General features: G+C 52.0%; 1 protein-coding gene across 1 annotated transcript; it reads right to left on the reverse strand.

Moving 5' to 3' along the window:
* Positions 1 to 1,542: 1,542 nt before the first annotated feature.
* On the reverse strand, positions 1,543 to 5,985 carry SKAP1 (src kinase associated phosphoprotein 1; the record flags this gene model as incomplete). Its single annotated transcript, XM_009582025.1, has 5 exons — positions 1,543 to 1,707; positions 2,493 to 2,556; positions 3,307 to 3,431; positions 4,922 to 5,005; positions 5,905 to 5,985. Coding segments are annotated over 5 exons (519 nt in total), but the record flags the coding sequence as incomplete, so codon positions are not given.
* Positions 5,986 to 16,877: the final 10,892 nt, after the last annotated feature.

Here is a 16,877-nt window from a genome sequence, read left to right on the forward strand (position 1 = left end):
GAGACACAACCCTTCGGGCTGCCTTAGGAACCTCTCAGCAAGCTTTCAAGAAGCTGGAATGGGCAGGACAGAGAGCCCAGTAAAAGCCCATAATTAAAGGAAGGGTTTGGCTGGGATATTCCCTCCACCACCACGATGCTCTGCAGCCCCAGCATCAGGACACCGATCCGTGCGTGGGAGCAGGAGTGCAACATCCGTGGGGATCGAGGGTGAACCCGGCCGGCAGGGTCGGCTGCAGCTCTTTCAAAACGCTGCATCCCAGAGCGGGGGCAACGGAGGGGTCTGTCCCTAAATCGACCCTGCGCAAGCTCCTGGCAGGATCACCATTAGCCACACGTGGACCAAACCTCACATCTAATATCTGCTCTGTAGTTGGTGTCGGCAGCCGCAAGGCAGCGAGGAGACGGGCACAGCTGCCAAAGCAGCCAGCGATGCTGGAAGCCCTGGGCCTGACAGACCGTCACACACCAGCCTGGGGACCAGTGCTGAGCTCAGGGATCGCTGGAGGTACGCCCGGAGGAAGAGAAAGCTGCTGCCCAAAGAGCTGAGGATGTAAACAGAGGAAGGGAAGGTCAGGAAGGAAAGACGAGAGATGGACAGGGGCTGAGGCTTTGCTCAGGGTCGCGCAGGAGCCCCAGAGCTCCAGCTCCGCTCCCGGCAGCTGTCTGGATGCCACTTGCGAACCGCTGAGCAGAGATTTCCTTTGGCAGCAATAACAAGACAAAGATCTCAGGCACCATAAAACTCTTTCTGGTGCCTTTAATATTATTTTTTTAATCACTACAAATATAAAGTTCTGAAATAAATAAGAAACAAGGACCTATTTTGCATCTCCAAACACAGACCCCAAGGTACCCTGCTCCGGGGAATGGGGTGCAGAGCGCTGGGTGATCCCAACCTCAGCGCAGAGGCAGAAGAGCACACAGAAGGCTCAGGTGACCCGCTGACCAAGCCCTGGGGCATGTCACACCATGATTTCTGCTATAACGGTAAGAAACGTTGCAGACCGTGTCACCCTCGCAGGCTGTTTGGTTCTGTGCCAGGAAGGTTGCTCCTGGCTCCTTTAACCGGCAGCCGCTGCCCTACCTCGTGCACTGTTAGTGAACAAGCGCTAGTCTTTAATGAAGTTATTTTATCATCTCTTGGAAGACCAGTAATTGTGTTACAGCCATGACTGCATGCCCAGAAGGGAGCATTTTCATCATCTGAAGGCTGATTTTCCAGGTAACACAGCCCAGAGATTCCACTCTCACCAAACTTAATATTACTCGAGCTGAAAGGAGCACAACCTCTAGAAGCCACCCCACCTGAATTTACAAACCCTCCGCCTCACCAGAACAGAAACGGTTTGCTCTTGTGGTCCATCAACCAGTCTGAGCAAAGAAACGGGGTCAAACCTGTGAGTTCTGGGTCCGTTAAACTCAGCAGAGCCCTAGCTGTTCGTTCCCATCAACGTGTGATGGGGCCAAGGTCTCCTGCCATGTTTGCAGGGCTATGGCTAGGGGATGGCTCAGGTTTTAACCTGCTTATTTGGTTGCTCACCTGGCAAAACCTCGTAGATGTCATCCTCTTCCATCTCAACGTTTGGCCCATCCTGATTCAGGGTAGTATTATGGGATGCTATGTTCACAGAGTCAGAACTGTCCACGTCATTGTAGAGCTTTTCTTCATCCTCCTCATCATATGGGATAGTGAGGGAGCTCAGGTCTGGCAGGAGAGAGCAAAAGCATGGTGAAAAAGAGCAAATCAAAGTACCAGCACCCAGCCGGTGCTTTCAGTGAGTTGAAATCAAATGACAAAGCCTGTGCCACTGTACTTCATGCTCACTATGGACCTTGCAGGGAGTGAACTGTCCCCTTGCTTGGCCCATGAGCACCTGGTGTAAAGAAAATGGGATGGAAGCTGAGAATAGGCTAAACCAAAGGAAAAACCCCAGAAAGGATGGCAAATGCCAGAGAACAAAGCCAAATTCAACAAGTGCCTCAAGGAACCTGAGCCTGACCCCATTCCTGGGCAGCTGCCTATGGTTTCCAGAGGGTTTCCACACGCAGGGCTGCAGTCTTGTCTCAGTATTGCTGGTCTCAAACTGGAGCAACTCCAAACTTCATCAGCCAAGGACAGAACAGCAGATCTGCAACCCCAGCAGTGAGAAGCGATTTTCCCACCCTCTTCTTGTCCCACTTGGTGACACTTGCAGCCTTTGAGCCATCACACAACTCTATCCTCTAAAAGCAGCCAAAAGCTCTTGAGTTGAAACCAAATGCCTGTGGGCTCCAAACAACCACTTCTTTTTAACCATCTGCTCGAAAGAGCAAAGCCCCAGAACCTTTCTTTTTGCTAAGAGGGGATGCTGGGACCCCAGCAAGGTCTCGGCAGGGAGCACAAGCCCACCCGTTGCTGGAGGGAGCAGCCCAAGCTGGGTGGGAAGATGCTGCCAGGATCTGCCCAAACAAACAGGGCACGCTGGGCTTGGACCAAGCTGCCAGACTCACCCTTCAGGAGGAACTGGATCTGGTCCACCCAGTCTTCAGCCTCTGCTGGGCTTGGAGCTGTGAACTGGAGAGAGGTTCACATGTTATTGTGCTGGTTCTTGTACGTAGGAAGAGGAAAAAGATTTGCAGCTAGAATAGGGGATGGGGATCCTGGATCTGCCATTCTCTACCCTGTGACTTTGGGAAAGCCATTTCACTTCTTTATCTCCCTATTCCAAACAGGGAAACAGAAGCGGAACAAAGCTAGACTATCCCAGAGGAAGGCTGTCAAGCCTAATTCATTAAAATAATTCAGATGAAAACCACAATCCCCACTGAATATACTATACTGACTCTGAACCAAGACTCTACATCCAAAATCTCCCTGAAGCTCAGGAAGGCTCTCATGCATACTTTGTGGATTGGGCCAGGTTTTTCATTACACTAGTTTTTAGGTTCCCCCCCTGGATGCTCAACAAATTGAAGGTTTAAATTTAACCTGGCTCTGAACTGCTTATTTAAAAGTGGCCTTTCCAAACCCAATCCTCTACTGCTTCTAACCCATGTTCTCACTTAATCCTTGTGCCCCACAAGCGCTAAGAGAGCCCAGGGTCACTCTTGTGCCAAGGGAAGGTCCATGTTGAGATGACCTGCCAAGAAGGAGAAGCGTCGGCACCTTCTGCAGTGCTGCTCGGTTTGTTTTACCAGGGGGTTTGGAGATTCCCAGCCTCCCTCACCCTGCAGGTCCAGCCTGCACCCCAGACCTGGAACCATGTGCTTTTGTACCCAGTGCTCAAACCAGCACAGAAGATCCATTTCTTCTCCCAGTTCCTACCTCGTAGGTGCGTTTGCCAGGGCAGATTAACTCGAAACAGCATCTTTTTCGAGAGTCTTTGCGGAGATGGAAAGCCAGCCGGGCACTGTAGTGCTCAATGGAGAAGATGCCTTTAGGTTGCTTGCCTGGAAGAAGAGAAACATGCTAAATCTGGAGTTTGCATCTTTTTATCAAGCTCGCAATACTGCTGGGCGGTGCAGATGTCTGTTGCCCGCATAGGGAAACAGAGGTACACCACGTGTCAATGGGAAACGGCCAGAAAAAACCCTTCAGTCTGAGCATGTCCACCCCCCAGGAAATCCAGAGGGAATATTATAAAATCTTCATAAAGACACAGTAAAGAGGATGCCCTTTTAAGCCTCAAGAGATTGCGAACAGCCAGCAAGGTTGCCAGGGTCAGAAGGCTGCATGAGATGAGCCGGTTGTAATGAAGCAGAGACCACTGTGTACTTGGGGAAATATGATACCAATGATTATTCTGCTGGTAAGGCATTAACGGGCCGGCGAACAGGAAGAAATACTTAGTGGGGCCTTTGAGAATTGGCCTACAGACCTTGCCGAGGCACACGCACGGCCGGTGTCAGCCAGGGTGGAGAGAGGGAACTTCACTGCACTCATCTGAGGCGTCTTTATTTACCCCAGCTCATTATTTCCGTATGAATCTTCTTGAGGAAGCATGGGAGTACGATTCAGGCAGTTGCTCTTAACCTTCTTTTGATTTGCAGATCCTTAAAAAACCTTCCAGGGGGGAGGTCAAGCCCTATATAAGGATTTCAGCCTATCGATAACAGGTTTGCTTTACTCTCTTGTCTCCTGGAGACCATCTGGAAGATGACAACTGCTCGTCCCCCACAGAAACAACCAAATATCAACCCTTGGCTTCACCACCTACCTCTGCTAGCAGCTCGCTGGGAAAGCCCGAGCAGCTCATACCCCTGCATATACCCTGCCAGGTGAGAGGAGTTGGGAAGCTCGTTTGGAAACAAAAAGTGTTCAAGATCCTCAGACAAAGGACTTGGAAGAAGGACAAAGACCCAGCTTCATCCCCACGACCCACTGGAATTTAATCCTGTCCTAGCTGCAGACTTGGTCGTCGTAAACCAAGGATGTATTTTGTAAGCCGTTAGCACGCCGTGTTTCTGGATGGGTGGAAAAGAGGAAGGCCATATATCTAATCATGCCAAACTCTGTTGGAGATATTAGCTGTCTGTTTATATGTACCTGATGGAGCATGACTGCAAAATATTTATATACACTGACACATGGATTATATACAGTCACTTAGGGGGTTGAAGCCCAGCTGATGGCTAATGGAAAACTTGGTACATCATTTTATTTACACACAGCTCTGTTCCTGTGTCTCTCCTCTCTTGTTCCATACCTATAAAGGTGTTTGGGGGGGAAAAAAAAAGCAGGCTGAGATCTACCTTTCTAGGAGAACCTGCATCTTACGCTTTGATAGGGAATTACAACCTTCCCATGGTATATGCTTTTCTCTAGTCAGATATTAGCCTGTCCTTCAGCAAGGGCTCTCCTCTTCTCTTCTCCAGCCCTGTCCGTGCCCTCAGCCACCACCCACAGTTTGGGGACCGGAGGCAGATATTTCACCACTTACTTTTCTCATTGGCGTAGTAGTAAAAGGTCCTTCTGCTGAGGACACACCACCGCTTCTGCCACTCTGACCCAAAAAAGCTGTGCTCTGGGGAGAAAAGGACAGCAAGAGCATAAAACCCATTAATTTCTGTTCTTTCATTGTATGCTTCAGATGAATATTTAAGGGAAAGAAGAATTTTTTCCCAACAAAATCCTGCACATTTCCAGCACAAAATTCAGGCAAGCAAATTTAGATACAAAACCTCAACCAAGTAAGAGAGAACCAGCCTGTCCTACCAGGCTGGAGCCCCTGCAAGCCTTCCCCAGCCCTCCAGGTGGGCTGGGCTGGGCTGAGCTGCTCTGACTCTTAGTCCTGCTCACTGGGAGGGAACACAGCTTTGGGTTAAACCTCCCTAATTGAGGTTTAAGCAAATGTCTTTTACTCTGTAATTGGAGCAAGCTAAAACATGCACAGGGCCAGTTATACAGCTCAGCTGATGGCCATGAGGAAAAAAGGGCTTTTCTTGCCTCATACCACCTGTCATACAGTAAATAAATCAAGATAAAATCTGAGTGATGAGGAAATAATTTGTAGCTTTCACAAGAGTCAGTAAAATCAAGATAAACCTGAGGCTGACTCACAGTCCTTATCTCAACTTGCTAATGTGTATGATGCTACGAACTACCTTGTCTTCACTGGGATTTTATCCTCATTAGGTATTGCTCGTTAGAAGGGCACATCTTGCCTTAGAGGACTGGGCTGCTGCTTAATTCAATTTCTGGGTTTTAATCTTTGTGCGGTTTGATGATCTGCAAAAGAGAATAAATAAAGGCTGTGCCCTCCCTTTGTGTATGATGCCTAAGAAAAGCCTGAAAGATTCTGCATGTGCCCACAGATAAATCTGCAGAAAAGATGTATTTTCCTGTTTATTCTTCATGTGAAAATTTGCATTCTTGGTAATTCTGAGGTGACAACCCCAAACCTTATCTTATGTCAAGCCTTACCTCGAGACCTCTTCTCCAGATATCCTTGCTTCAAAATGTTCCCTGTGTCTTGAACAGGCTTCGGTGTGATCTCCTCCAAACCTACACAGAGCAAAGCAAAGCAAAGCTTTGGGATTTCCCATTCGCACAACCCCTCAGCACAACGTTTTCGGCCCCTTTCTCTGCAGTAGAGGCTTGGGGAGGCAGACCAGCGGCTGGAGGTGAAAGTCATGGTCTATCATCATCTCACCAGCTATTCCCAATCCTGCTTGCAGGCTCCCAGAAGTAGTCCTCAAGGAAACCAGGACCATGATTCACACGGCTACAGAGACCCTCCCATCAGCTCCCCTGCTCCGGGGGGCTGATGCTCAGCCCTTTACGCCCAGCCAAGGCTCTCTGGGTCCCCGGGAGCCTTTGGCAGCAGGATCTGGTCAGGTTTACGGACTTGGAAAACACAATCCCCTTGTCCAATGTCCGGTCTAACTCGGACCACAGCACCTCGCCCCGGGCTGGCGGCCAGACCCACGGAGGGGCCACGAAGTGACGGCCACATCTCATCCCCACACCAGCGGGGCCAGGAGGTCCCCAAGCCACAGCTTGCTGCTGAGAAGGTCTCCCCCTCCTCTCCTGCTCATCTCCTGCCATCGTAACTTCTACTAAGCACAATAAAAAATGACTAAATGCCACTAATCGCCTCCCCAGTGCCCAGCCTTGGCAGCCTTTTCAGTATGAATAACTTCCCAGAATCCCAGGTCACAAGAGCTTCTCTTGTTTTCTTACCACGTCTCGCTAACACCCAGCTCTCGGCCCAATCCATCCCCCTGTCACCTCCCTCATTCACAGGCTATTTTCATTTTTGTGTTTTATAGTTTGCAAATTCTGGGCTCACTATAAATCTTCCGCAAATGGGTCTCGGGGCGAATGGCAGACACAAAGACACACAAAGTTTGGGTTGGTGGAAAGGCTCCCCCACGTCTGTCTCCTCTGTTGGCTGGAAACTGGATCCTTCAAAGACCAAATCCTCGGCTTGTGCAAAGCTGCCCGAGGTGACTCGGATTAGGGGAAGCCCGGGATGCTGTGGGATTGCCCCTCCGCAATGCCTGGAGGACTCGGACAGCCTCTTCCCGCACTTCTCTCCAGCACCTGCCCGGCACAAACGTGCTCAGGCTTTTCTCCAGCAACGCCGAGCATCTTTGCAAAAAGGCACATTGTCTTCTCAAATCCAAGCCCCGACCCCTTTTGCTAAATGCAAATCTAAATGTCATTTTATGGGACATTTATAATTATGAAAATGGGACGGTGCTGCCGGATGCACAGGGAGACCCTGCGAGTATGAATATTACATTAACGTGCCCAACGCCAGCTCGCTGATCCCGCTGGCAGGAGCATAAAAAATGCTTGAGTGAAACTTTTATTTAGACGTTAAGAATCCAGGCCCCAGCGGGGTGACGGAGGCAGCCCCGGCGAGATCCCATCAGCGCGAGCGCTCGAATTGAATTACCCAGGGGGGAAGGCAGGAGCTGCGAGTGCTGCTTCGCTTATTTAATTTCATTTACTTTCAGTACATTATCAGCATGGGGCTTCCCTCTGCCCCCGTTCCCTCAAGAAAACCGGCTGCGGAAATCACCGGCGTGCAAGATGCTGCTGTCGCTTGAGCCAAGGCAGGGACGTGTCTGGCCATCCTGGTCCTCCTCGGGGTGCTCTTTCTGCTCTTTCCTCAGTTGCCAAGAGAGTTTTGGGGGAGCGCAAGGACCTTTCAAACACCACAAAGAGCAACCGAAGCGGGGAAGCAGCACGGACACGATGGGAGCCAGCAACAACCTCTTCCAGCCCCGCATCTTCTCTCTTTGCCCATCATTTCTTGGTGCTTGCCTGGAAGCAGGCAGGACCCCTGGGACAGCTACTGCCTTCTCAGTTCTGCTTTGCCCTATCTGAGATCAATTTTCCACATAAGCAGATCCCATGTTTCAGGTTATTTGTGGCCCTGGATCCCAGCATCTGGCTGGCAGTACCCCGGGGCCGGGGCACCTCTGCGGCATCGCCTCCAAAACACTGTCAGGAGACCAAATCCCTCCCGCTCTGCAAGAGACACCGTGCCTCAGTTTCCCAGCAGGAAAATCAGAACGAAAGGAGACTCCCTTCTTCTTAAATACTCAGTGGCTGCTCAGACAAACTAATACAATTAAGGAGGGGTTGCGAGGGCTGATTCGATTGCACGGGGTTCTGGAAATTTTAAGTTTTACGGAATATGACATGAAGATGGCAGCTGTAACCTGCGTGTTGCACGCAGCCTCTCTAATGCAGCCCTGCTAACGCAGAGCCGGGAAGATTAAATCTGTGCGAGGTGGGTGAGTGCGGGGGACGCGGTGCTCGGGGCTCTGCCTGGCTGCAGACGGGGCCGGGGCTACGTGGGGTGTCCCCATCCTTCTCCGCATCCCCAGCCTGCCCCTAACGACAATCCAGATGGCTTTTGCTAGCAGCAAAGAGCTAAATTAACCTGCAAAGACAGTCCTTGGGGGTTTTTTATTTCTTTAAACCATCCTAATGGACACTCAGAAGATCCAGAGAGGCTAGGTGGGAGCCCAGCCCCAGGAAGCTCTCTGGTCTCTCAGGGCAGAGGGTTTATTTGCCCAGGCAGCCTCTGCCAGACACCTCCGCCCCAGGGCCACCCAGCTGGCAGGTAAACCACAGCTCCCCACTTCTTCTAGGACTCCAAGTAATGGAAAAGCCAGCCCGTCGCCTGGTCATCTGTTCCAACCACTAATGACCATTCACCATTTATAAAAACAGAGAAAGAAAAGGCCTTAAGTTCATCTGAGAGAGACATCTGGTGCTCTCCCAGACACCCGGCCCCTCTTCGGTTGCTCCTGGCGCGGTGTGGCAGGGCTGCGGTTGTGTTTGGATGGTCTCAGTGGTCCCTTCCACCCTGACATCTCCCCCGGCCCAGCCTTTGCCCAGCAGACGGCTGGTACCGGCAGCGCTGCCCAGTGCCACCAGCACCTCAAACTCCTCGTGGCTTCTCCTCCACCCTCCGCAGCCCCTCGAGCCGGCCCCTCTTCGGTTGCTCCTGGCGCGGTGTGGCAGGGCTGCGGTTGTGTTTGGATGGTCTCAGTGGTCCCTTCCACCCTGACATCTCCCCCGGCCCAGCCTTTGCCCAGCAGACGGCTGGTACCGGCAGCGCTGCCCAGTGCCACCAGCACCTCAAACTCCTCGTGGCTTCTCCTCCACCCTCCGCAGCCCCTCGAGCCTGCTCACCCCCAAGGATTTTCCCCACAGATGAATTTTCTGATCCACGGGACACGTCACTCCATCTGGAGCCTCCCGCAGAAGGGCTGCACATCGGCGGCACCGGGAAACAGCTCTGTGCCGAAATCCTGGAGACCACTTTTCTGCAGAGGATACAAAGCTGTAGCATTTCAGGAGTGGCAAAAAACTGGGGCCAGAGACCCACACCCACGGGTGCAAAAGCAGACACCAGCTCTTTCCTTGCCCCTCTTTATTGCACCTCAACTTTTACTGCGATTTGCATCCCCCGCGTGCTGCCGAAGGATGCTCTCAGCCTCCAAGTCTTCACTCCTACATCAGGCTGGCACAGGGGTGGACCCGGGTCACCCACCGAGCCTCCGGCTTTGCTGACCAAACGGCATCTTTTGGGCAAAGCTTCTCGGAGTTCGGCTGCCGAGCGCCGCGACCGTTCCACCCCGTCCTTGCCATGTCCTCAAGGACCTCGGGATCTCAGCTCTCGCCCCTTTGCTCCCCCAGTCATGCACACCAGCTGCACAGAATGTCACAGTAGCTGCGGCCAAACACGCCCAGGGGCTGCGTCGGTGCCCACGCTGTCACATCAACCGACTGTTCAAAGGGACGGAGCACAGAGACACGACGGTTACAGCTAATTCCCCATCCTCCAGCTTATTCACCAGGCTCGAATGTGCCAAGAGCAGATTCTGCTCCCGGGGCCTTCGCAGGGAACACCCAAATACATTTCAAACCAGAGCACAATCGGCTGTGATTTCCCAAAGCCCTCTGTGGTGGCTGCGCTCTTTTTCCATTGAAGCTAACGAGAAAAAAAACAATCCGAAAGAGACAAACAACCCCTCCCGCCGCCTTCAAAGCGAGATGGACTCGGGAAATGCTGAAAGCTTTCAGAAATCTCACCCACCACACCAAGGTCTGCTACGGCAAACGGGTCCAGGACACGGCTGCCGGGGCTAATGGCACTGATGGCCACTGCCGAGCGGCGTTCATGGGTTTATTCAAACACAAGTTGCATCCATGCAAAAACAAGATGTTTGTGAGCTGTGCTCCTTTCGCTCTCTGACGGGAGAATAATGCTTCCCGTATTTAAACCGTTACCCTTTTCCAAGATGAAGAGGATCTTGAAAGCACCTCTGCTTTCTCACATCACGATCCGTGCGGGGGCAGATCCCCCCCAAACCCTCTTCCCGGGTACCCTTAATCAAAGTTACCAGCCAGATCTACCCCACGGTCCAGTCCTCCGTGGGAGGACAGGAGGGACCTTGGCCCCGTGGCTCCAGGCTCGGGCTGACGGAGGCTGGATACCTCGGGCACAGCTGGGCAGGACCTTTTCGGTGCCATGCAGATGCTGCAGCCGGCGACGCAGCCAGCAACGGGCACGGACTGATGTCCCGACCAAACGGAACAGGAGGAGAAAGGCCACTGTGGGACGTGAGCCACCATCCATCAGCGTGGTCCCCCTGGTCCCTGCCTCCTCGTCCCCCTGCTCCAGGTCACAGCGCATCTCCTCGGCGGCTCCCAGGCCCTCGGTGCCCCTCGGACACGCTTCCCTCCGCGCCTCGGGAAGGTCGCCCAACCTTTCAGCGCCTTGGAAACGGCTGGGGATCATTTATAACGACGGGAACAAAATGAGCAACTATTTCAAAGAAAATGGGGAACTAAACAATTGTCACCATGGATCACATGAAATAGATCTTGTGCCAGACTAATTTTATTGCATGTTTTTGAGCAGGAAAATAAGAAAGTAGATGAAGAAAAGGCAGGGCATGGCAGAGAAGATTTATTCAGGCTTCAGCTTGACTTTCCAGAAGAGGCTAGTAAGCAAAATTCAGAGTGCAGGCATCCACCCCAGGATAACCACCTAGATTGAAAGCTAGTCAGCAAGCAGGAGGCAGTTAAAAATCAATGGCAACAAATCACGGAAAGGAAATTATCAACTGAAATATCCCTGCGTTCAGCTTCGGGATCAGTTGTCCCCGGGCTCAGGAGCCCTCGGATGCTATAAGACATCCCAACCCAATGAGCCCATCCAAAAAATAAACCCAGAGGAACCTTCGGGACAGGCGGGGAATTGCTAAATGCTCTCTTGTGGCAGCCAGTACAGACCAGTAGTGAAGGCAGGAATCAAGATTAACTGGTCTCAGGCAACAGCGGAGGCTTTTGACAAGTGCTGACAGTCAGGAGCGAACACAAAATCCATGGAAGTCGCTCAAGAAAACCACATTTCTCACCTGGGGTTGAACGGTGCCCAATTAACTGCGTTGCCCCTAATGTCTTTGTTGGACCGCAATTAATGACCGAATACAAACAAATAGGGGACGTACAGCTGGACCTTGGTTAGACGCCGAGTTAGTGTTGGATTCGTCGTTGTTTTTTCAGAGGAGTCCATGACTGTGGTTTTTATGATTGATAAGCAAACGAGAAGAGACAGTCAATGGCAAACAGCAGACTGTAGATTGGGCTGGGATTTAGCCCGAGAGGGTGGAAAAAAGCCTCCAACTTTTATTGGTGGTTTTTTTTTTTTATTCTGTCTGGAAAATGTAACCGCAAGTTTGAAGTTAAAGCAACTTTGCCAAAGGAAAAAAAAAGAAAGAAAAATTCAAAGAGGAGGCAGAGCCTTTGGCCCAAAAGTTTCCTTCCAAATCACTAAGTCTATAATTGCAAAATAAAAAACACTAAATCTCAATATCTATTTGCACAGCTCATTAGCCAAGGGCTCACACTCAGCAAAGAGGGAGGGGAAAAAAAAACCCTTCGGCACCAAGTGGATTTGGGGAGTTGCTATGGAAACCGGCCCTTCGCAGCCGCATCTCGCAAATCCCTGCTCAGATGGGTCTGTCTGTCCACCCGTCCACCCCCTTCCCGAGGACGCAATTTTTTAAAGTCCTCGAGAAAAAAAAAAAGCGTAATGTATGAAATATATAAATATATAATCTGTGTAACTCATTCCCCTGTTATTTCTCTCCCCCAAACATAACATTATGTCAGACATTCGACCTGCTGTGCTACCGGGACAACATGATTTACAACGTGAAAAGGGAAAACCTAAATCATCACGTAATGAAAACATTAAAGTTAATGCATCACAAGTGAGGAATTTATTACCATTAACTCCAATAAACAGTTATAAACCACCCGTCCTTTCCTGTCCACGCGCAGGGACACAGGCGCGAGGACTTCATTAAGCTCAACTTTCTTTTCTTCTTCACCAGACCGCTCATGTGTGCTCCAACCGGCCACCATTTATTGTTAACTGGACTGGCTCATTTTCCGGGGACTGGCGAAGGTTTGAAGGCCTCATCCATTTCTTTCCACGGGTGGCTCGGCGCAGACAGATGGAAGAAGAAAGTTCACGAGACGTGCAGCTCGATGAGTTTATTTAAACGCCGCTGAAATATATGCTTTGACAAAAGCCAACCCTCGCCCTGGCCCTGTACATCGTTACTCAAAGAGGCTGATGGATAAGTAATAACATATGGGCACGCTGTGCGGTTACACCGGACACCAGCTTACCTCAGGGTGCACTTGGCCAAATATTTGCTTCTCACTGATGTTACACCACCACCTTGGAAACCCAAGCTTGACATCTGAAGCCTTATCGAAATCCGCCCCCGGCGCGGGGGAGCTGGTCCCTGCGTGGGACCGTCTCTCCCCATCTTCCTTCGCCCCGTAGCGGGTTTCAGGAGGGGTCCCGGGGGGATTTTGGGAATGGGAGCCGTGGGGATGCAGTAACAGGCACCACCAGCCAGCTATTACCTACTGCCTCAATCCTGAGATCTGTGCATAATAATACCACCGGCTTCAAGAGGAGCTGCAGATCTGACCCATTAACTGCGCTGACGGGTTCATTATCGCAGGGCTGCCAACGAGGACTTGAACGAAAACGTGCTTTTCCCACAGTGCGCAAAGGAGCCCCGCTCCCCCGTCTCCCAGTCCCTGCGGTGGGGCAGCTCGACCCTCCAGCCAGGACCCCACCGCGGCTGTACGAGCAACGAGATGGTCCCTACGATGACCGGTGCCACACGCGTCCCCTCCTTGCACCCTCGGGGGGGCTTTAGAGATGCTTCTCCTTTCCTCTGGGGAGAGCTAAAAGCAAAGCAGCGGAAGAGGGGGGACGGGACGTGGCGTTGGGGGGACCTCGGAGCCGGCAGGAGATGCAGCCCTGCCGCTGCACGCTCCAGCCGGAACCCCTCTCCTCCCCGCCGCTCCCCAGCGAAGGCAGCGGTGGTTATCGACGCAGGGCGCAGCTAAGCAACGCTTGCTCCTTCTGCCAGAAGGAAGGTTGCTCAGCCGTTCTCCGGCTTCATTAAACACCCACTTGTGGAGCTAACAGGACCGAACACGGACATCCAAGGGATCTGCAACATCCGTTTCTCCTAATTCCCAACTGAAGCGAATTTCCTACCGAGGAGTTTCCCACTGGAAATATTTCACCATCTTGAATTTTCCCTGGAGTTTTGGACCGTCGTCACGTCCACCCTGTGCTGTGGTAGGACGTCGGTCCAGATGTGAGCACGGCGCTTTGGGTCCAACCCCAGAAACCCCTCTTGGCCTTTCTCCCCACATGGGCACCTGGAAGGGCTCAGCTGCCCTGCAGAGGTGTCACCAAGTTGTGGCATCCCCAAAAGACACAAAGTCCAGCACGCCTGGGCCCTTCCATGTCCTCCAAGACCAGGGTCTCCCCACATCTTTCCTGCCAGGAACATCCATGAACTTTCCTGCCAGGAACAAATGAGGAGGATGAACCAGAGAAACAGCCAGAGAGGGGAACGCCAGGAAGAAGGGACCCAAGCAGCAAATGCAAACTCCCGGTGCCCACAGCAGCACCTCAAGCCGCTGGGATGTCTGCTTGGGCTGCGAGGGGAATATCGGCTTTGAAGGGCCAAACCGCATCATGTTTCGGCATCCCGCTGTACCTCCCCGCCACGCTCTGCCATCCAGCACCCTGACACCGTGCCCGAGAGCTGCTCGACCCCAGCCCCTCGCCGCAGCCACAAATCAGTGCAGGAGAGTTCCCGAAGGGCAGACGTGATTTCAATTTACAGGCTCTCGGCCAGGCTGCGAAAAGACCAGACACCTGTTGGCTCAAGCCCTTCTTCCAGCTCAGGCCTTTTATTCCTATAAAAATTCTGTACCACATAATCGTCAGCCTTGACACAAACGATTCCTATAGATCACTGCGGAAAATCGAGAGGATTTAAGGAGAGAGGAGGGTTAGGAAAAAGTAAAACAAACGACATGCAATTTTTCAAGCGGAAACAATAGCAATATGAAGATATATAGGTGTCAGCCATTCTGTAGGAGGCAGGAGGCTGTGCTCTTTTACCTCTTACAGTGTCACTCTCATGACCTCTACCATTTGAAATGCTTTGATTCCACCTTGCCCAAGGGATCTCTGAGCGCCGGGGAAGAGATGAGGAATGCCCGCGCCTGACCTCACCTCCACATTGTCTAACGACTGACGGCATAAATCAGTTTTTCCCCTCCGCAGACCCGAGTGTCAAGAACCCATGTGAGAAGGCTGGAAATATTAAATGATTTCCCTGAGGGTTTTCATTGTTACTTGGTTTCTCTCCTGTAACTGCAGAGCTGTGTTTCACATGAAGAACAACTTTCCCTTGAGACCTCCATTTGTGTACAAAATGAGCAGAGGGAGTGGGGAAGGGGAATGCTGGCAGCCAGCATCCACCTGGGAGGGGAGCAGGAGGGGCACGGCAAAATCCGCAGCCCAAACTTGCTGCGCTCGTCCTTCCTGGCCTCGCGCAAACCCAAACCGGTGCAAGTCCAGCAAAGGGAGAGAAAGAAGAGGTCAGCGAGGCGGCTCGTGTAAGGGGTAAGAAAGACAGGAGCCATCCTGTCGGTGGGTGACAAGGTGAGTGAGCAAATCCCAGAGAAAGAATAAAACCAGCCAAGCGTTCCCGGCGTACCTCAGCCTGTTACCGCCTCGGGAAGACGCCCAGCTCACGGGATAAAGAGGGGTGACAGACCTCACGGAGGGCACTGGAAGCTGCAGCCACCCCCGATGCTGGGGGTGCCTCTGCCGACCACAGAGAAGCACCGACACGCGGGCATGGTGAGTGCACAAGCGAGCTGCTTCGCCCTCGACCTTCCTCGACGGGTATTTTTCTGTTTCTCTAACCCTGACACTAACATGCTGCCACATTCTCCCGAGTCATTGAATACCAGGTCAGGCAGAGCCATTTTGCTGCTCCTCCTGAATTCGGAGTATTTGGCGCCCGATGTGGTCATCGAAGAAAACTGCTGGGAGTTGTTCCCTAATTACAAAGGGATTTATTTCTCCCAGGCACTAGCCAGCCTGGTACCACCCCTGTAAGAAGGTCCTTCTCTGGCCAAACCCTTGGTGCCAAGCACTGGAAATGGCAGAGAGAGACTTTAAGAGAGACCGGGGGTAAGAGCGGGGGCAGGCAGCCGGCAGGGACTGGCAGATGACTGACGGCAATTAAGTTCTGAGTCACAGGTTTGGGTCTGCACACCCAGACTGGGCAGCAGAACAGCTTAAACCCCCTCCGGAGCCTGCCTGCGATGGGAGATCCTGCCCGATCCTGCCCGATCCTGCCCAGCTGGGACGGGCTGGGGGCAGCCGGCTGCGCCAGCCAGGGGTACCTTGGTGAGCTGAGCCATGTTGGCTGGTTTTAGTCTGGCTTTCATGTCCACAGCAAGCTAAGAAGCTAACAAGAAGTCCTGGGGAATTGGATCAGCTTATTTTAGGCACATTTAACCAAGCTCTTGGCAGCATATCTCTAGAAAGCAGGCAGCCCACCTTCACCTGGCCGCTGATGCCGAGAGCATCATTAGCTGCTATTTGCACAGAGCTTCCCAAGCCTAAAACCCCACCGAAGCGCTAAGTGGGATCATTATTCCATCATTCAAACCCAGCATCACTCTTTAAAAACAAATTTTGCAGGTAATTAGTCCTAACTGCTATTTGCAATTTAGCCACTGGTTTGTCTCATCTCAAAAGCCGGTCGAGGCACCTTGGCGGTTGGTTCCTCGGCAAAAGCTCCCCGCTGCCCTTGCACCTCCACGCCGCGCTGCCGGACCGCGCCGGTGACATCCCTCGGTGACGGGAAGCACCGCGGTGGTCCCACGGATACAGACCCCCCTGCAAACACCATTTGCTAATGGGTGCGATGGCTGTGGGTTAGGACTGCACCCGATTAAGCCAAAGGCAAACCAAATCCCTGAGCTCCCTGGCGTGGTTTAAAGGTCTGGGTTTGATGCTGGAAATGGGTGTCTCCTCTGTGCGACTCCTGCAATGGTAAGGAAGGTCCCCGCCGGGGCTGGAGGCAGCGAGCGGGACGCCTCCGCCCTTCCCGTACTTATTAAACTCTTACATTTCAAACGAGTAGCCTGGTTCTCCCGTTTCCCTTTCATCTAGGCTCAGGTCTATTTTTTTCTGGCTTCCTACTTCTGAGTAATTGTTAGAAAAGTAAAATCAACAGGTCGTAAAATGATAAAAGCACGTTCTCTGGTAAATCCTCCCCTTGGGCTCACTTCTCCTCTCGTTTTACACTGATAAAATGCCCCTGCCTTCCCTGGAGCCCTCTTGATTTACATCACATACCTTGGATTACGAAAGAAACGTTGATTTTCTGATATCAACACAACATGAATCTAGACACACCCAGCCTAGCTCTGCTAGTCAAATAAATCAGGAGCAGAGCCAGGAATAGCTTATATACGAGTAATAGAGCTTCAACTACACCATACTGATA

The sequence above is a fragment of the Fulmarus glacialis genome, unplaced genomic scaffold (assembly GCF_000690835.1).
Source record: "Fulmarus glacialis isolate BGI_N327 unplaced genomic scaffold, ASM69083v1 scaffold19157, whole genome shotgun sequence".
Taxonomy (NCBI): Eukaryota; Metazoa; Chordata; class Aves; order Procellariiformes; family Procellariidae; genus Fulmarus; species Fulmarus glacialis.